Source organism: Ornithorhynchus anatinus, chromosome 4 (genome assembly GCF_004115215.2).
Source record: "Ornithorhynchus anatinus isolate Pmale09 chromosome 4, mOrnAna1.pri.v4, whole genome shotgun sequence".
Classification (NCBI taxonomy): Eukaryota; Metazoa; Chordata; class Mammalia; order Monotremata; family Ornithorhynchidae; genus Ornithorhynchus; species Ornithorhynchus anatinus.
Window position 1 is genome coordinate 88506243 of NC_041731.1, and position 21842 is coordinate 88528084.

Here is a 21842-nt window from a genome sequence, read left to right on the forward strand (position 1 = left end):
TAAGCACGGGGGGCAGACACAAGTTAATCAGGTTGGACACAGTCCATGTTCCACAAGGGGCTCACAGTATTAATCCCCACTTTACCAAAGAAGTAACTGAGGCATGGAGAAGTTAAATGATTTGCCTTAGGTCACATAGCAGAGAAGTGGCAGAACAGGGATTAGAACCCAGGTCCTTTAATTCCCAGGCTTGTGCTCTTTCCACTCGGCCATACTGCTTCTGGCTTTATTCACATCAAACCAACTGAAGGCAAGCAGTGGGGTTAGAGAAAGACCTAGTCAGGAAAAAAAGATGGAATAGAGAGTTCTGAGAAGTAGGTGCACATCTTAAACCAGCTGCCTGAACACACTGCTATGTTTAAGATGTTCATTTCCTAAGCACTGCACCCAAAGTCAGCAGATGAGGGTGAAGCAGAGGATATCCACTGATCTCCCCCCTCCTCTTTTTAACAGCATTTGTTCATTATGTACTCTATGCCAGGCACTGTACTAAGCACTGGGGTAGATACAAGCAAATCAGGTTGGACACGGTCCATGATCCACACAGGGCTCACATTTCTTAATCCCCATTTCACAGATGGGGTAACTGAGACCCAGAGAAGTTGAGAGATTTGCCCAGATGGTCACATGGCAGAAAAAGGGTAGAGCCAGGATTAGCCCTTCATATGTCAGGCAGCTGCAGGTTTCTTCCATCTGTGAATAAGCCTTTTGGAAGGCACAGCTTCCCTAGCAGCCGTGACTGTTGCAGGTCTCCAACCATGCAGCTGCTGAAAGGTGACCTTAGTTTTTCACCAGGAACCCCTGGAGGCTGCCATCCCTCTGTGACAAATGAGAGAGATGGGGTGAGAGAAATCAATCAATGATATCTGTTGAGTCTCATTGTGGGCAGAGAATATTTATTGTTATATTGTACTCTCCCAAACAATTAGTACAGTGCTCTGCACACAGTAAGCACTCCCTCTACCACCCCCCTTCACCTCTCCACAGCTAAACCCTCTTTTCCCCCTTTCCCTCTGCTCCTCCCCCTCTCCCTTCCCATCCCCTCAGCACTGTACTCGTCCGCTCAACTGTATATATTTCCATTACCCTATTTATTTTGTTAATGAATTGTACATTGCCTTGATTCTATTTAGTTGCCATTGTTTTTACGAGATGTTCTTCCCCTTGACTCTATTTATTGCCATTGTTCTTGTCTGTCTGTCTCCCCCGATTAGACTGTAAGCCCATCAAAGGGCAGGGACTGTCTCTATCTGTTGCCGACTTGTTCATTCCAAGCGCTTAGTACAGTGCTCTGCACATAGTAAGCGCTCAATAAATACTATTGAATGAATGAAAGTAAATATGATTGACTGACTTACTGAGAGAGCACTGTACTAAGTGGATGGGAGAGTACAACAGAGTAAGGAATCACGATCCCTGCCCTCAAGAAGCATGGTGTAGTGGATAGAGCATGGGCCTGGGAGTCAGAAGGTCATGGATTCTAATCCTGTCTCTGCCACTTGTCTGCTGTGTGGCCTTGGGCAAGTAACTTCTCTGGACCTCAGTTACTTCATCTGTAAAATGGGAATTGAAACTGTAAGCTCCATGTTGGATAGGGACTGTGTTCTACCCAATTTGCTTGTATCCATTTCAGTGCTTAGTATTGTGCCTGGCACAGGGTAAGTGCTTAACAAATACCACAATTATTAATTATTATTCAAAAAACCCTTTGCATCCATGGGTTAGTTGAGCTAAGGTTGAATGTATCCAGGCCCCAAGCAGTGGTTTGTTGTTGTTTTTTAAATGATATCTGTTAAGTGCTTACTATGTGCCAGGCACTGTATTAAGCGCTGGGGTAGATTCAAGCTAATCAGGTTGGACACAGTCTCTGTCCCACATGGAGGCTCACAGTCTTAATCCCCAATTTACAGATGAGGTAACTGAGGCACAGAGAAGTTAGGTGACTTTGCCCAAGGTCACACAGCAGAGAAGTGGTAGAGCTGGGATTAAAATCCAGGTCCTTCTGACTCCTAGGCCCATGGTCTATCCACTAGGCCACTCTGCTTCTCTATTTAAATGGCAATAATAATAATAATAATGTTGGTATTTGTTAAGCACTTACTATGTGCAGAGCACTGTTCTAAACGCTGGGGTAAACACAGGGGAATCAGGTTGTCCCACGTGGGGCTCACAGTCTTAATCCCCATTTTACAGATGAAGTAACTGAGGCACAGAGAAGTTAAGTGACTTGCCCACAGTCACACAGCTGACAAGTGGCAGAATTCCTAAGGGTCTGAGCCCATTTAGTGTCTTTGAAATAGAAACCATAATTTGGCAAAAACAAGCCCTGTGAGTTGCAGAAATTCTGCACAATACCCAGCATGCATGAGCGCAACTATCATGATTATCACTATTCCATAGGCACCCAGAAAACAACTCAGACCTTACACAAAGGGTCATTTTTTGACGAGGAACAATGAATTCTAAAGAAAAACAGACCGATTTAAGTGGGATAAAACTTTTATTGTTGATTAGCAGTGTATTCACCTATACTTCAAAATAGAACAAAATATGTTTTTGAAGGTAAACTATTTGTAACAAAATACATATCAAACAAAATTTTATTATAGGAGGTAGAATTACCTTACTATATATATTTTCTATGATATATACATATATTCACTGTGTCTATGTATGCATATGTGTATACATAATATTAAGAGACATATACTCAAATGCAGATACATATGACACATATATACATATACATTACATATATGTATATGTATATATATGTATAAACACACAAGCACACACATTATGGGAATGTACAGTAGACCATTTTACATAATTATTTTCACTCCTGCATACATACCATTCATTGCTCACAGAACTGATATTGTCAACATGGTTTTTCATATTTCAAATGAAATTAGTATTTCCAACAAGTAACCTTTCTATGCCCTTACTCGTTTCTCTACCTTACTTGGAAAATGAAGAATAAATATTTTAACTATTCCTTTTTCAACTTTAAGAATCTATAGGTCGCAATTGTATTCATTGTTGTTTCTTTACATTTATGATTCCTTTTCCGAATCCTGTTAGTGCAATTAGTAGGTTTGGGAATATATTATTTTAAAAATTCAATTTTATAAGCAAGACAAGACAAAACTGAGTTTGCATTGGTTACTGTGCACATTTTTTCCACTATAAAACAAGTCGGGTGTTACTTTTAATGCATGTTTCTCTATAATTAAGTCAAAATTCTCAGTTCTACCAAATGTAACATATTGCCCTACAATTATGTCAAAATCCTCAGTTCTACCAAGTTTAAGAGGAGCACTTCTGCTACAGTACAGAAATGCAAACACTTCAAGTGTTTTTGAGGACTGTTAATTTTGTAGTAGTTCAGAGTAGAGCAAAGGACTTCAACACAATAAAAAAATCACTCGCTCCTATTAATATTTAAATCAATAATTAAGAGCAGCCATGAAAGAACTGAGAAGTAATACATGTCTATAAGGCATTGATTCATTTTTGCTTAGAGAGTTAATTTTGGTCAAAATTTGTATCAGTGTCTTGATCTCTCTGAAAAATATATGTAAAATTTTTCACTTCTTATGACTTAAAATTTCTGTAATAGCATGTGTGACTGAAGAACACAGGCAAATTATCACTGAAAGAGAAATATACCGATCCAGCAAAGCTGTGTCTCTCTTTCTAGAACGCATGATACAAATGTAGTTCAAAAGAGTTTATATGCCATACTCCGAGGAGAAATGTTCATCCTAATCTACAAGTAGTCATTTTAAAAACTCCTTAAAAAATTACTTTAAGTCAGAGTGTTTTCTAAAATGAGCCTAAATGGTCCCGACGCTGGGATAATGAATGGACCCAAAAAATCACTATTCTCCACCCACCCTCCCTCCCCTCTTTCTTATATATATAAAGACATTTTTGTACATCGCAGATAAAACCACCCTTCACAAATCTAAAATATAGATTTTTGGTAGCAAACGGCAAAGGAGTCTAAATCAAAATATATTCTAGTCTTACAGAATTATATGTACTTATAAATTTAGCAAAATAGTCTTTATCTTGACAATACATAACACTGTATACATAAAATGTAATCATAACTGTATTACTGAAACATTAGAAATAACTCTTCAAAAGTGTAAAATCCTGTGCTGTGTTTTGGTGTTTGTTTCTGTAGGTGTTTTTTTTTTCAAACAGAAGTGTTGCACCCCTACAAACAAAACTTTCAGTGCATTTGCAGTAGTCATTAACCAGAGTCTTCTGATAACAAGTCTCTCATTGATGTCTCCCCGAAGGATCTCCTCCTCCCAATAAGCAGTTTTTTTCCCTCTACATTGCTCCTCCACGAGAAGTGTGTTTCTAAGGGATGACCAGCTTTCATCGAAGTAGTAAGACTTTAGTACTGAACATATTCAGACTGAAGGGACTGTGCAGAGGAGAAACATAAACTGTCATTAAAATTCAACAGATGCATATTTCACACTGGTTGGTCGGACATACAATATCTATTTCCAAACCAAGATGCTCTGGGTCAGTTATTCAACCATTTCCCAAACCAAAAGTTAGAAGGACAAAGACAAAGGGGTAAGGGAATTTGCTTATATAATTTGCTAATTTATCTTAATTTGCTGAAAAAAGGGAAAGCATTAAAACAGGCAAATTATGCAGGTTTTTGGTTTTTACTACAGTAGTTAGTTAAATTGATACCAAATATTTTCAAAATTAAGTCAATCAATGATACTTATTAAATGTTTACTATGTGCAGAGCACTGTAGTACATGTTTGGGAGAATACAGTACAATACAGTAAGTAGACACAATCCCTGCCGAATAAATGGGAATTAAGGAGCAACAGTAAATCTTTTGGTATGGTTTACTTCAAAAGCCTCTATTACTGAGTTGTAATAATGAAAAGCCCAGTTTCACAAAGGAGAAACATGTCTTCACATAAACTAAGGTGATTATTTCTAAAGAAAATTAACGACAAATCAAATTATTCAAGATTTTCCTTTTAAATGAGGAGTTTATGGAAGTCCTTACCAGAGAAAAGTACAGACAATAGCACAGCCTCTTAAAAAGGATCTTGAGAGAAAAATACAGGAGAGACTGCTGATACGTTAACTTAATTACCGTTGCTAGCTCTTTTCAATGAAAGTGAACGCTCTGACTAGTGCATAATCTTCAGTTTGCAAAATGACAAAGGAAACATCCAATTTTAGGTTAAGTAAAAAAGGCTAAGTAACACAACCAGAAATGTACAGTGGGAAAAAGACAAAGATGGATTGTTATTATGGATCACTTCACTGAACAAGAAATATAGCAGATACCACTGGAACTCAGTCAAATTATTCAGAAATACTCCTTCTAAATTCTGAAGTTCACAGAGGAAATTTATCCACTTCCAAGTTTCCCTCTTGGTTTTCCATTGTTGACATGTTTGAGACAGGTACTGATATAAAAAACTATGATACACTACTCTGCTTTCCCCCCAGTAGGTTAGCTTTCCAAATATTGTATAGAAACCACACTTAAATCCTGCTCTATTTTGCTGCTATTGTAGGCATCAACTAAAATCAACTGTTCCCTATGCTCCGGTTAGAGAATGCATAGGTTCTTTCGGAAAATCTTAGATCAAGCAAACACAATACTGGAAAAGCTCTCAATGAATCTACCAATCTGTCATATTTATTAAGCACTTACAGTGTGCAGAGCACTGTACTAAGTGTTTCGGAGAGTACAACGTAACAGGGTTGATAGAAATTTTCCCTGCCCACAATGAGCTTACAGTCTAGAGGAGGAGTCAGACATTAATATAAATTGTGGATAGGTACATAAATGCTGTGGGGCTGAGGGAGGGGTGAATAAAGGGAGCAAATCCAACTGCAGGAGTGAAGCAGTAGGGAGTAGGAGAAGACACTCCTCCAAGAGGCTTTCCCTGACTAAACCCCCCTTTCCTCTTTTCCCACTCCCTTCCCATTCCCCATCCCACAGCACTTATGTACATATCTGTAATTATTTATATTAATGTCTGTCTCCCCCTCTAGGTTGTAAACTCATTGTGGGCAGGGAATGTGCCTGTTTATTGTTGTATTCCCCCAAGCGCTTAGTAGGGTGCTCTGCACATAGTAAGTGCTCAAAAATACAATGGAATGAATGAATGAAAGAGGAAATGAGCAAAGAGCCTTTTGGATTTGTGCCTTCAATAAAGCTTTTACTTTGTATTTATCTGTCCTCACCTTTTATATTTTCTTATTGTTTTTATTTCTTCCTTATGTGTCCATCACCAGTCCCTCTTCCCTCTTTATTCTTAGATTGTGAGCCCCTAGGGGGCCGGGGATTTTGTCTAATTCTCACGCATGCATATTTTCCCAACACTTAGTACAATGCTGTACATCCAGAAAGTGTAGACGAAATATTATTACTGCTACTAAAATCAGGTCCCGCTCTTCAAGTAAATCTTAATAGCTAAGAGCTTTGGTATGTTCACAATCTACTAAGGCTTTATTCATTTATATAACAAAGAAATAAAAAATCCCCACAGGAACACTACTACTACTAGTAATTGTAACAGTGGGATGTTGAGAACTTACTGTGTGCCAAGCACTTACTAAATTATGAGGTAGCTAGAAGATAATTAGATTGGATGCAATCCCTGTCCCACATGGGGCTCACAATCTAAGCAGGAGGGAGGCCAGGTACTGAGTCCCATTTTAGAGATGAGGAAACTAAGGCACAAAGACATTGTGACTTTCCCAAGGGAGCAGAGCAGGCAAATAACAGAGGAGGGCTAGAATACAAGTCCTTTGACTCTCAGATCTGTGCTCTTTCCATTAGACCATGATGCTTTAAGCAGCATAGCGTGGTGGATAAAGCATGGGGCTGAGAGTCAGAATGTCATGGGTTCTAATACTGGCACTGCCACTTTTCTGCTATTTGACCTCGGGCAAGTCACTTTACTTTTCTCTGTCTCAGTTATCTCATCTGTAAAATGGGGATTGAGACTGTGAGACCTTTGTGCGATAGGGGCTGTGTCCAATCTGATTTGCTTGTGTCCAGCCCACAGCTTAGTACAGTGCCTGGCACACAGTAAGAGCTTAACAAACATCATTATTATTATTACCATGAATATTTGAAATAAAATTAGAAATAATAATAGAAACATAGATAGACTTGGCTTACTTGTCCTGCTACACTAAATTTGTCAGGCAAGGTAAATCTAGGATTCCTTCTTGCAACTTTGGGTTTTTTCCGGGTTAAACTGAAGTAATCTGAGTAATGGTTTCCCCTTGTCCTCCATGCAATTTCCCTTACTGTCTCTGTTGGCTAGGATACAGAAGAACAGTTTGAGGTTTCTGGCCCCATGAACCAGAACTTTAAAAATGTCATTCCTGGGTCAGACCAATGATCCATGAAGCTTAGCATCCCGTCTCTGACACTGGACCCAAAGATTGTTTGGAGGAAGAGTGTCATGGTTGCTCACCTTGATATCCATTCTAACTTCCTAATAACCCACTATGAACCACTTGTCAACAAATTGTTTTAGACTCTTATTGAATTTTTTGGTAATTTCTCCCTGCCAACTTTCCTGTATGAAACATTACCTAGGTCTACATTGACTGAAGAAGTGTTTCCTTGTTTGCTTGTTACTTTTATGTGTCCAGAGTGTCCCCTCAGCCTAACATGGAAATTGGTTGAACAAATTCTTCATGATTTTATGTCACCCTGCTGTCTTTCCAAACAGTTTTTCCTTATCCCAAAGCTATTCCATTCCCTTGATCATGTTGGATGCTCTTCCCTGAACCCATCTCCAGCTCCATTATACTCTTTAAATTCCTTTGGCACAGGTAGTAGCTATTACTTCTGGCTTTTCTTTATGCCTACTTATTGATACGAAAAATCCACGGGAACAAAACTCCCAACCACTGTGTGCATATTCAAGCTTCTAGAACAGATGGTTGGTAATGAGCAATTCATCATGATTGTTCATCTTAGCCTGGATTGCATCTGTAAACATTTATCCTTTCTTGAAAAATCTACAGAAAGCAAACGAATTAAGGGCCACAGATGCAACAAATGATTTTTTGAAATACTGAGGCATAAACAGGGCTTTGTTCTTCCCTATGGGGCTACTGTAATGAATCGTTGTCTTTTCCTGATTAGGGCAAAGCCTGTATCCTCCTTCACAACTGTGCTCCCTTCAAATCCATTTTTTTACCCCTTTGATGACTATCAGTTTACATTAAAATTTCATTTTTTCCCCAATGAAATGTCCTAGAGTAATTTGAGATTTGTGATGTCAAGGATGCTAGTGTAATCACAAAGTAATAATTTATAAAAACATGCTAAACCTGTGAAACTAGAAATCCTTAAACAAATCAGATTTTCAAAGGATCATTCTTCAGCCAAAAATATGCAGAAAAATGGGGTTTTTACTCAAACATTTTCTTCGGTGTCCTTTCCTTCCAAGACAGATAATGAATTTTCAGAACTCAAAATTATTTCATCTATTTAGCTGAATAGAGCAAGCCTACGTCTCTTTTAAAAATAGCTTTCTAAACAGGAACTAGTAGCACTTCTTTAGGTAGAATAACTACAGAAAAGAAACATGGCTGGTATAACTTTATGGATTTCAATCAGTGAGGATGTTCAAAAATATGCTTTTCTCCAAACCTGTCTTTGGTAATGCATCATAGGCTTACTTAATTGCCCAACAACAGAGGGTTTTACTTAACCATTTAACGTCTAAGGATACACCAGAGTAAGGAAGAAGTGGGGAAGGGGATGTGGGGAGTTGAGAGGCAGAAGGTATCTTTCAAGTGTTCTTGGGAAAAAAGTTCACTTCAGATCAATGGTGATTGTTTATTTTAAAAGGAGAAGGAAGGATTAGATTTTACTTTGCAGTAATAAATCCAGAAAATATCTTTTACCTTCACATAATGGATCTACTGCTGATTGTAACTACATCTACTAGTTTCAACTAAACCAACAGGATAGAATAAGGGTTTTTTTGTTTGTTTTTTTAAGGGTTTGTTAGCTGTGTCCCGGGTTCACTTCCATTATTAAGTCACAGCTGCAAAAATCAACATTTTCTTCTATGGAAACCAGACCTTAGAGGGTCTGAAACAAATCCAAGGAGTTTCAAATTTCAGATAATATGCACCCAAGACAAGTTCATTGACTTCATGTGTTTAATAATAACAGTTAAGAAACCCCCATTTCACAGGAGCCTAGAAGTCACAAAATATCTCAATAAAAGCACATAAACAGAGACGTATGAGCAGCCTCTCCTGGCAGCAAGAAAAATTGGAGAATGCTTAAAATAATGATTATATACCTTTTATAAATGACTATCAAAACTACTGCTGATCATAAACACACAGTCACCCCTCCCCCCGCCCAACTATTTAAAAAACGCTTCTGAATCCTGATGATGAGACTTTTATCTTTTAATATGTATGTGGCTAAAAAAGCCTGATGCATGAGCAATACCCCTTTCTGGTTTTGTACCCATGTAAAGATCACTCTTTAATGTGAGGTTGCATTTGCTGCCTAAATAAGCTATTATACTGATGCGAGGCTTAGTGGATAAGGACATGGGCTAGGAGTTAGAAGGGTCTGGATTCTAATCCCAGCTCTACCATATGCCTGCTGTGTGACATTGGGCAAGTCACTTCACTTTTCTGGGCTTCAGTTACCTCATCTGTAAAATGGGGATTAAGGGTATGAACCCCAGGTGGGACAGGGACCGTGTCAATCTGATTAATTTGTATCTTCCCCAGTGCTTAGAACAGTGCTTGGCACATAAGTTTTTAAAAATGCCATCATTATTATTAGTGGAAAATTAACTTGAAAAAGTGAGGCCAGGAAAAATGATTTCTGAGTTTCTAACTCAACAGATTTCGTGTCAAAACATAGTGCCAACACAGGGCCCATTCCCTATCAGCAGAGAAGGTCTTGTCAGGAACAATTTAAAACAATTTAAGGGGTTCAGGACACTTTGTTCTCTTTTGGAAATTTGTGCCTGTCTGTTTTGGCAGGATATGTGGGTAGTGGTTTAACACACCTTCTAGATATTTTTTTCTTAAGTATACTAGTTTTCTAATCAAGGTAGAGGAAGTCTAGTTATTATGAATTCAAACACTATGCAAAGTGATAAAACTGAGTGGTATTTCTCTCCAAAATAACAGTACATTTTAGAGAAAATAGACAGACCTCAAACGTGTTAGAGTTAGAGCCAAATGAATTCTGTTAAGTTATATATCTGAACCATGACCAGCTATAGTAATTATTTTTAATGGCATTTGTTAAGTACTTACTCTGTGCCAAGCACTAAGTGCCTGGATAGATGAAAGAAAATCAGGTCAGACACAGTTCCTGTTCCACATGGAATTTAAATTGTTCCACTGTCTAAGTAGTAGGAGGGAGTAAAGGCACTCAATCCCCATTTTACAGATGAGGTAACTGAAGTACGGAGAAGATAAATGACTTGGTCACACACCAGGCAAGTGGAAGAGCCAGGATTAGAATCCAGATTCCCCGACTCCCAGACCTATGATCAAAATCCCTACTGATCGTCCCCAGAGAGTCCCAATGTAGAGTGTATTGTGGTGACTGCTATCCATCTGCTACATTGTTTGCATTTTTCAATTTTGCCAAACCCTGAAAAAAAATGGGCATACCCTATAAAAAACCATCAATGCACTACAACTCTCTAAATCAGGCTGCATTACTAAACAGGATCCTCGAAGAAGTAAAAATTAGTAAAAATATGTCCCAAGCTACTCATACATATTTAAAAAAACTACATTTGTTGAGGGACAGGTTGCCATTGATGTAAGATCAAAGTGGATTGTACTTTATACCATATTTCCTCACCTGATTTCCCCACTTTTTGGTACAATTTGTGCAGCCCCCAAAACAGGGGCAGGGGTATTACTGGGGAATTAAGTCTGGCAATAAGAGGAAATGAAGAAAAAAAGAGGAAAAGAAAATAAAAGAAACAAAAGAAGGGAATAAAGAATAGAAAGGTAAGAGGTCATTTAATTCTAATGCACTCTCCCAAACCCTGCCAACAGTAAGCACAAATTAAGGTAACCTTCCCCCCCCTTCTCTTATTCTCCCAGAGCTCACCCTTTTCAAAGACGAAACACCCCATTCTTCACCTGTATCTGAAGCTTATTCATGTTCTCACCCTTTTTTCTTTTCCTACCCCAATGCACTTCACATTCTGATCCTTTTCCTCTTCCTAACCCAATGCACCTATGCACCCATGCACATTTTGAGAACCTGTAGTCAGCAGCTTTGGCTTTTTCTGACCCTTCTTCTCTTCCTACTTCAGAAATGTGCCACTATCACTACTTATCAAAATAATCATTTCCCTCCTCAAAAACTCGGAGGAGAGGAGAAGATGTATTAGAGGCAATTTTCAAAGTAAATATGGTATCTACATTAAATGCTACATGTACAGTAAGAAAGTCCATTTTCAGAGGTGTGTACTTGCTTTAAGTTCTTAGGAAAATCTTTTTACTAGACAACTTTTGTACCTATGAATTGTTGCCATGTCAACAAACTCTCTCCAAAAAAAGTTTTATTGTTGAGCAATTTAGTTATTTGCAAAACATGCATAAATAACATTCCTACTAAAGTGCTCTCAACTTTAAAGCATTTGCTGTTACGTACTTGAATATACTGTTTTGATTTGCATCATCGCCCCACTTTTCTCCATAATTTTTACAACCCCAAAACAAAAAAGGGAACTGTTCTCTTAGGAATTAAGTCTAGCAATAGGGGAAGCAAGAGAAAAAGGAAGGGAAGGAAAGAAAGGAGTGGAGTATGGAAAATAAGAGGGGACTTGAGCTTACTTCTCTTACTTCTACTGCACTCTCCCAAATGCAGCACACAATAAGGTGCTCAATCAATCAATGTTATTTATTGAGTAATAATAATAATAATAATAATGGCATTTGTTTAGCACCTACTATGTGCCAAGCACTGTTCTAAGCGCTGGGGGGGATACAAGGTAATCAGGTTGTCCCACATGGGGCTCACAGTCTTAATCCCCATTTTTATATATGAGGTACCTGAGGCACAGAGAAGTTAAGTGACTTGCCCAAAGTCACACAGCTGACAAGTGGCGGAGCTGGAATTAGAGCCAGAGCACTGTTCGATGAATTTATATACTCTCCACACCCTGACCTCTGCCGTGGCCCAATTTTTATCCTTCTGCTCCTTCTTCCCTGGCCCATGGCAGTCTTAATGAATTAATTCCCCTCTACTTTGTCCCTTTGTCACCCTTCTGCCCCACCTCCTCCCCTTGTGCAACTATCAGGCTCGCCATTATGTGGTACAAAAAATACTTTATTTCTGTCTCAAAAAATCGAGGTGGGGCATTAAGAGGTAGAGGAAATTACATGAGTAAATATGGTATCTATCACAGCAACAGGGAGGGCCTTTCAGACAGAGGCCTTGGGAAGATGATGCTTTTAAGGAGGAAGAATGAAAACAGCATTACCTGCAAATAGAGCAAGGGGACAGTTTGCACACAAGCACAGTGTGGCAAGGACTACTGGCCTTTCACTGTTCCTGCCATTCGGATAACAATCACCACCAGCTATTTCAAGGTCAAACATGAATAGCACAGATCAGTGGGGGGTCACATGGTAGTTTAAAGCCATTTAAGGTTTTACTGACATTATTGGAACCAAAGAATAAAGCTGAAAAAGTTTCTATGATAATCACCTCTGAGGGGTGTATAAGTTCCCTGTGCTGCAATTTAGATGTTTCATGGATATCGGGATTTTAATAAGCGATCCAATTTTTTTATTAAAATCTATACAAAATATTCCCCCACCTTCCTACATGATTTTTATATAGTCTTTCTGGAGGAATTTAATATGTGCTTTTCAACAGTTATAAAAAGCTCAATTGTTGGATGACAGATTGTTGACATCCAACTTGACTCAGCCAATCATTACACAATTGACTTTCATTTATTTAAGCCCTGTAATTCTATTGGTGAAAATTCTGCTGAAAGCTCTCATTTTTACCCCCATAATTTGTCAGTGAAAAGTTTAAGTATTCCAAACATAATAAGTGACCCGTAAATTACAAAATATTTACAAGTTCTTCAGGTTGCAAACTATTGAGCATGCTCTAGCGGAAAGGGCACAGGACTAGAGTCAGGAGACTTGGATTCTAATCCGGCTTCTGCCATTTGGCTCTAAATTAACCTTGGACAAGTCACTTAAACCCTCTGTGCCTCAGTTTCCTCATAAATGAAATGAAGATTATGAAGAACTCTTCTCCCTCCCCCTTAGACTATGAGCTCCATAGGGGAAGGAGACTGTGTATCAGATCTGAGTGTATTTTATCTACCCCAGTGACTTGCTTAACAAATAACATAATTATTATTAAGTCTACTTACGGGACTTTCACTGTGCATACAATTCATGCTGAACCCAAAAGATTCACTTCATGGGCACAAAATGGCACAACTTCAAATCATGTAGTGTAATTTTTTTTAAGTAGTATTTTTTACTACTAAGCCAGGCACTGTACTAAGTGCTGGGGTAAATACAAACTAATCAGGTTGGATACAGTCCCTGTCCCACATGGGGCTCACAACCTTAATCCCCATTTTATAGGGAGGTAATGGAGGCACAGAGAAGTTAAGTGACTTGCCAACCATCACACAGTAGACAGGTCTCAGAGCCGGGATTAGACCCCAAGTCCATCTGACTCCCAGGACCCTGCTCTATTCTTTAGACCATGCTGTTTCTCTAATTTAGGCCTGAGGAGTAACTGCGACAGACAGACCAACCTAATATGCAGCAGTCAGAAATGATGTGACTCTCATGTTTGGGAGGCAAAATCACAACAGCACCAAGTTCTGCAGAGTGGCTACAACCATGACCCAAACAATAGTCTTTAGATGTAAGCATGGTGGAAAGTTTGGTCTCGCATCAGTCTTCTCTGCTACACCTGCACAAGTAGTTATCACTATAAATATAATCTTTGAACAGGAAAAAATGCAACATAGCAAAACCCTGTGCAAAATCTTCCAAATTTACATTTATTTTGCTATTTTCATCTTTATATTCTGGACCTTTAAATTTTCTACAAATTCCTAATTTTTTTAAATCATGAAAACATGTACATTCTATGGTGTACTCTCATTTCTTGTGTCTTGCAACCTGGGGGGCCTTTGTGGGGCAGTGTCGTTGGTAACAGGATGACCTTTGGCACCTATTTTGCACTTCTACTTCAGCCAACACTTCTTTGCATTGTATAGACTGGAAATTAGCAGGTTTTTCATTTTTCTGCTAACAGCAAAAATAACCACAAGCAATATTTTAGTTACTTATTTCCCAAAATTAATACTTCCATCATTTCTGTCTAGTTCCTGGAAAAGGGAAAAAGAAAGACAGGTACACACAAACACATACACCACACTGCGCAAAATCTCACTAATTTGAACTACAGAAACACAGATGGGTACAGGGTTTGGTTTGGGTGATTTAAAAACCTGCACTTAAAATACTTCTACAGTAGAAATGTGGGTTTGAATTACTATGTGTATTTCCATGCATCTCTGTTATCAGTTTGAGCTTATCTTCCAAGTGTCTATACTGGTCTGCTTCCTTAAATCTGCTTGAGGCACCAAGAGATTCAAATGCTCTGATTCTTGCAGCCTCTGCATATCACCTGTTATTTGACACCTTAATGAGTTTTTGTGAATTACAGTGCATATCAAACATCTCCTTTCAATTAATATCTACTTTCCTATGGCAGTAACAGAAAGGGCAAATCAATTAATCAATCAATGGTATTTATTCAGCATTAATATAATGCTCTACCCACAGTAGAACTGATATTTATGCAGCACCTACTGTGTGTACAGCACTGTATTAAGCACTTGGGAGAGTAGAGTACAACAGTTGGTAGACGCATTTCCAGTCCACAAAGATCTAACAAAGAGGTGCAGGGGAAAAATACTGGTCAATTTATGATTAATTCCAAGGTAGTCGGAATTTTGAAATTATATAGTTTCACATTAATCAGGCAAAACACCATGACTTCATTTCTTTAGAGCTGAAAATGCTACAAATTCTTAACGTTTACGACACTCCTGAGGCAAAAAGAGTAGAAGCTTTTTATAAAGTAGAATTTGGGACCTAATGAACTGTTTAAGGGCAACTGGGGGTTCCTGAGCTACCCAATTTATAGTGCCAAAGGTATCCTCAGGACTTTCTTAAACTGTAAGCTCATTTTGGGTAGGGAACATGTCTACCAATACTGTTATACTGTATTCTCCCAAGCACTTAATACAGTGTTCTACACACAGTAAGCGTTTAATAAATACGATGGATTGACCCACATCAACCTGGACGCCCCTCCCCATTCTGTTAGTGGCAAGGGCACCAGTAGGCTGGCAGTGCCAGTCTCTGCATTCCAGGGGCCCAGAAATAAACCAGCTCTGTGAGACGTTCCAGAGACCTGCAGCACTAGCCCCTTGGCCCCCATCTGCCCTAGCCATCTCCTCAGAAGCAGGAGCACAGGAGTTGTGGGATTCCCTCAGGTTCCCATGGTGCTGCTTCTGTTTTTTTTCCATCCCCAGGTGGATCCAGCCAGTGGCCAAAATTGTGAGTCTGGGAGGGGCAGGCTAGATGGAGCAGCCTATGTGGAACCGCAGTAGAGGCACTATTTGGCTTCCACTGCATTCCTCATCCACACCTTACACACAAGGGGAAGAAACACTGGACTCAGCATTTAGGTGATTTGCCTCAGATTTCCCAGTGACTCAGTGGCCCTTCATCACCCATCATCCCACAGCTCTGGCCACCAGACTGGCAATTCCTCAACTGTCCCCACTGATTAGTTCTCTACTGACAAAAGTGATTAATGTTGCAGGGGGAGGGTTTTCAATTTGTAAGTCCCACCCTTCTATCCCATTTCACATGGAGTAACACATATTCTGTGTCAACTTGTGACCTGAGGTACAGAAACTTTCTGTCCCTGTCTCTTCCTGTCCCCATCTTGCCCCATTCCAAGAGGACAGGAAACCTTTGAGGAGAGGCTTTCAGAGACAGACCAAACACCGTGAGCTAGAAATTCCTGCTGCCTCCTACCCTAGGAGCCTAAACTGCCAAGTCATTAAGGACCCCTGAGCTAGAACATGAAAGGATGGGCTTGAACTCTAACCGAGTCTCCCTGAGGAGTTGTGCTCACGTGTCAGCTCACACGTCTGTGTGTGCTCCTTAGTTCAAAGGGCCCCAGGGGCTCACTGTAACTCTGCTAGGAGCTGCTCCTGTTTGAAATGGGAAGCGACTCCTTTCCATTTCACATTTCTCATAATAAGTGAACTGCAGCTGTCAGTTTCAATGATCCTCACTGATGGCATGCCAGTAAAAAGGGAAATTTTAAGAGCAGTTTAGTTTCAAATAAATCTCCTGAGAGTGTTCCCCCACCTCTTTCTTGTGCTACAATGTTTTCTGGCTCAATTTGGCTGGCAGAGGGAGACACGGACATGGGGAGAAAGGAGGGAGATGGAAAGAGGAAAGGGGGGAGAAGAAAAGAGAGGGAGGGAAAACGGGGAGGAGGAAGGAAGGGAGGGAGAGAGGATGACCTCGGTGTGCACCTACATAGAGTAGGCTACATCGAGCAGGCGAGAGGAGCTGTTGTCCAGTTGAGCTCGTAGACAGCAGGTGCACAAAGGCTTCCTCACTTCTGATTTCCCTCCCTCCTTTCATTACCACTTCTGCTCCAAGTAAGGTGAAACTGCAGGTCCTGGATTAGTGGTGCTGGAAAGGAGGGAATGTGTCTGTTTACTGTTGTACTGTACTCTCCCAAGTGCTTAGTACAGTGCTCTGCTCACAGTAAGCACTCAATAAATACAATTGAATGAACTGAATGAATGAATGGACCACTGGACAGGTCTCGGTGCACGTCCTCATTCCACCTGAGGGACCCGGGAAAGCACACAGCACACCAGCTCTCTTCTTCAGTAGAGAGAGGGCCCAGGGAAGGAGAGGGAGAACTTTGAGCCCGACTGAGGCTGACGAGGTGTCTCTCAATCAATGGTATTTACTAAGTGCTAATTCTGTGCAGGGCACTTTACCAAGTGTTTGGGAGAGAACGATACAGCAGGATAGGATTGGTAGATGTTCCCTGCCCACAACAAGCTTATAGTTTAGAGGACAAACTCCACCTCATTTAACAAGCAAGCAGTGCTTCCCTTAGCTCCAAAGTTTTGCTGTTCTTGCAATATCCTGGAAAGTTGGGTAGGTGGTGAGAACTCAAAGTTTGGTGAGAGGGGTGAGACTGGATATGGAGGGGCAGCCAGAGGGCTGAGGCTGAGAAGGTCAGTAATAATAATAATAATAATGTTGGTATTTGTTAAGTTCTTACTATGTGCCAAGCACTGTTCTAAGCGCTGGGGTAGACACAAGGGAATCAGGTTGTCCCACGTGGGGCTCACAGTCTTAATCCCCATTTTACAGATGAGGTAACTGAGGCACCGAGAAGTTAAGTGACTTGCCCAAAGTCACACAGCTGACAAATGGCTGAACCGGGATTTGAACCCATGACCTCTGACTCCAAAGCCCATGCTCTTTCCACTGAGCCAGGCAGTACAATTCCCCAAGGTGATGGAGAGCGGGCAAGAAGGAGGGAACGATAATTCCCATTAAAAAACACCCTCAGATTAGCTATTTTTCCTAGAGCAGGGGTAAAACGAATGAGGGAATAGGTCCTTAGACTTGATGACAGCAGCTAGAAAAATAAACCAACAGGATGGGCAAGAGGAGCAGAAAGAAGCACTAACAAAAGGCAGCAGAGAGAAATTCAGGAAAAAGAGAAACAAGTAAAGAAGCAAAAATAAAGTGGGAGCTAATGAGGATAAAGGGGGCAAAAGGGCCCAGTGGCAGAAGCAGCAGCCTGGATAACAGGAAATGAGAGAGATAGGGCATAGGAGCAATGAAAGGGAAGCAAGGAGAAGGGAAGGAAATGAAGGATGATAAAACAGGCATCACAGGAGCAGAGAACAAAGTTTTGGAGGAAAGGCAAGAACTGTTGGTAAAAGAGTGAATGAACAGTTGAAAGAGCAAGGGGTGGTACACTGAGGAAAGGGGGAAGAGAGTGGAGAGAGAGGGGTCAGAGCGAAGGTGGGAGGCTGTGTGAATTAGTGAGAGAGTGGATATGTAGATTTCCCAAATATACAGAAGCATGCACTGATCCTTAATAGATATATTTGTTGGTATGACACCAATTTTGAAACCATACCCAGTAACTTGGCTTAATAAAAGTTCCCTCACTCTAGACTGTGAGCTCATTGTGGGCAGGGAATGTATATGTTGTTGTTCTGTACTCTCTCAAGCACTTAGTAAGCACTCAATAAATATGACTGAATGGATGAATGAACCATGAACCATCACTTCTCACACACACAAAAAAATAGCCTGTTTACAGAGCACTGAAATTTCACGGAGTAGATCCTCTTGAAATGGTAACAAGGGATTGCCTAGTTTCTTGGGCTGTGAGTTTTTGCAGTTTTCTTTTTTCCTTTATGCAGGGAAGAAAGAGGAGGAATAGAGGTCCTAGGGGGTTTATATAATTTATAAATCACTTGATTAATAAGGAGAAGGGAGCAAGATTTGGAATTCCACAATACTGCTGTCCACCCTATTATCTCTTATGGAAAGAGCCCGGGCTTCGAAGTCAGAGGTTGGGGCTGGCTCCACCACTTACCAGCTGTGTGATTTTGGGCAAGACACTTAACTTCTCTGTGCCTCTGCTACCTCATCTGTTAGCTGGGGATTAAGACTGTGAGTCCCAAATGGGACAACCTGATTATCTAGTATCTACCCCAGCACTCAGAACAGTGCTTGGCACATAGTAAGCACTTAAATACAATCATCATCAATAAAAAAAAATCTGCAGTGGTTGCCTATCCATCACCATATCAAACAAAAACTCATGACCACTGGCTTTAAAGCTCTCCATCACCTGGCCCCCTCCTACCTCACCTCCCTCTCTCCTTCTACAACCCAGCCCGCACACTTCGCTCCTCTGGTGCTTTCTCACTGTGCCTTGTTTTTGCCTGTCTTGCCGCCAACCGCTGGCCCACATCCTACCTCTGGCCTGGAACATGCTCCCTCCTCAAATCCACCAGACAATTACTTTCCCCCCCTTCAAAGACTAACTGAAGACACGTCTCCTCCAAGAGGACTTCCCAAACTAAGCCCCACTTTTCTTTATCCCCCACTCCCTTCTGCATCTCCCTGACTTACTTTCTTCACTCTTCCCAACTCTCCCCACCCCACAGCACTATGTATATAGCTGTAATTTTATTTATTTACATTGATGTCTGTTTAATTGTACTGATGTCTGTCTCCCCACCTAGATTGTCATTGGGGGCAGGGATTGCCTCTCTTTATTGCTGTATGGTATTTTCCCAAGTGCTTAGTACAATACTCTGCAAAGAGTAAACGCTCAATAAATATGATTGAATTAAATTTGTGGGAAGCAGAATGACTTAGTAGAAAAACTATGGGCCTCGGGGTCAGAAGACCTGGGTTCTAATCCCATCTCTGCCACTTCATTCATTCAATTGCATTTACTGAGTGCTTACTGTGTGCACAGCACTGTACTAAATGCTTGGAAAGCACAATTCGGCAACAGATAGAGACAATCTCTACCCAACAACGGGTTCAAAGTCTGCCTTCTGTATAATCTTGAGCAAGTCACTTAACTTCTCTGGGCCTTAGTTCCCTCATTTGCAAAATGGGGATTCAATACCTAATCTCCCTCCTATTTACAATGTGAGTTTCAAGTGGGACCCTCTACTTGTATCTACCCCAGCGCTTAGTACAGTACTTAGAGAAGCAGCGTGGCTCAGTGGAAAGAGTACGGGCTTTGGAGTCAGGGCTCATGAGTTCAAATCCCAGCTCTGCCACTTGTCGGCTGTGTGACTGTGGGCAAGTCACTTAACTTCTCTGTGCCTCAGTTCCCTCATCTGTAAAATGGGGATTAAGACTGTGAGCCCCACGTGGGACAACCTGATTCCCCTGTGTCTACCCCAGCGCTTAGAACAGTGCTCGGCACATAGTAAGCGCTTAACAAATACCAACATTATTATTATTATTACTTGGCAAAGGGTAAGTGCTTAACAAATACCATTATTATCATTATTGTTATTAACTTCTCTGTGTCAACTGTAAAACAGGTATTCAAAAACTATTCTCCCTCCTACTTGGACTGTGTCCCATCAATCACTCAATTGCATTTACTGAGTGCTCACAAGCGATCACTGTACTAAGCACTTGGGAGAGTACAGTATAACAGAGTTAGTAGACATGTTCTCTGGCCACAAAGGGCTTACAGTCGAGAGGGGGAGTTTATAGCCTAGAGTAGATATAAGATTATAAGGTTGGACATAGTCACTGTTCCACATGGGGCTCACAGTCTAAATCGCAGGGAGGAGGATTTAATCTCCATTTTACAGATAAGCTAATTGAGATAGTTGTTAAGGGCTTACTATGTGCCAAGCACTGTACTAAGTGCTGGGGTAGATACAAATTACCAGTGACCAGGGAAGCATCCCAAAGGTCATGGGCTTGGGAGTCAGAGGTCATGTGTTCTAATCCCAGCTCTGCACTTATCAGCCGTGTGACTCTGGACAAACCACAACTTCGCAGTGCCTCAGTTACCTCATCTGGAAAATGGGGATTAAGACTGTGAACCCCACATGGGATAACCTGATTACCCTGTACCTACCCCAGTGTTTAGAACAGTGCTCAGCACATAGTAAGAGCTTTACAAATACCATCATTATTATTATCATTATCCTGGAGGATTGGAAAAGGCCCAGGCTTGGGAGTCATAGGACCTGGACTCTAATCCTGGCTCTGCCACTTGTCTGCTGTGTGACAAGTCACTTCATTTCTCTGGGCCTCAACTACCTCATCTGTAAAATGGGGATATTGACTCTGTCCAACCTAAGGGGCTATATCTACCCAGTGTTTATTATAGTCCCTGCCACATCACAGAAAGGGTGTAACAAATACTATAAAAACTGGGCAGTGGAGAAAACAAATATTAAATGAGATTTGACTAGCTGCCTGTTTCTTCTTGACAGGAATAGACATGGGATCCTATTTTACTTGTTTTAATGTGGGAAATGGAGGATTATTAAGATGTGTAAACAAGGATTTGGAACAGAACAGTCCTTTAAAAAGTAGAAATCCAGAGGAAAGCTGACCCTTCAAACGATGGTGTGTTTTTTTAATCCTGCCTTCATGATGAGATTCAATTTACATGAGCCTCACCCTCAGTTGGTTTCATTTCAGACTCCAGGGTCTCACACATTAAGAACCTGGCCACAGTTTACTAAAAGACAATTCTCTGCTGCACTGTCAGCAAAGACTCATTAGCTGAAGGAGAACTACCAATAGGTGTACCAATATTGCGGCTCAGTTCAGATGTCCCTCAGATGAAAGCCAACATTGAGATTAAGGGAATGCCATGACAAGGAGAAGAGATTAAAGAACTCATAAATAAAAAGGAAGAAAAATAGGTGAAAAAACATAACTTTACCAAACTCAGAGATTAAACAGAGTACTTCAAACAAGGATGAAATGATAGTGTTTAATGAGGAACGAAAGTAGAAAAAATTACTTAGTTTAAATCAGGAAAAACAAAGAGATGTCATGGAAATATGATGGTAATCTGCCCACCGATATTTTGTTGGGATTTGGATCCATGGATTTTCCTGTTCTTTTAATTTGGGTGGGATTTCTATTTTTTTTACAAGACTTTTTCCTCCTGATG

At 40.5% G+C, this 21842-nt stretch overlaps 1 protein-coding gene across 4 annotated transcripts in view; it reads right to left on the bottom strand.

Annotated features, from left to right (window-relative positions):
• Positions 1-2481: 2481 nt before the first annotated feature.
• CDC14A (cell division cycle 14A) overlaps positions 2482-21842 on the bottom strand; it is a 191664-nt gene continuing 172303 nt past the window's right edge. For all 4 annotated transcript variants that reach the window (XM_029062853.2, XM_029062852.2, XM_029062850.2 and 1 more), the window contains one exon: positions 2482-4444. In XM_029062853.2, coding sequence (XP_028918686.1) covers positions 4396-4444 — 49 coding nt within the window. In that variant the 3' untranslated portion in view covers positions 2482-4395. The remainder of the gene's footprint in view (positions 4445-21842) is intronic.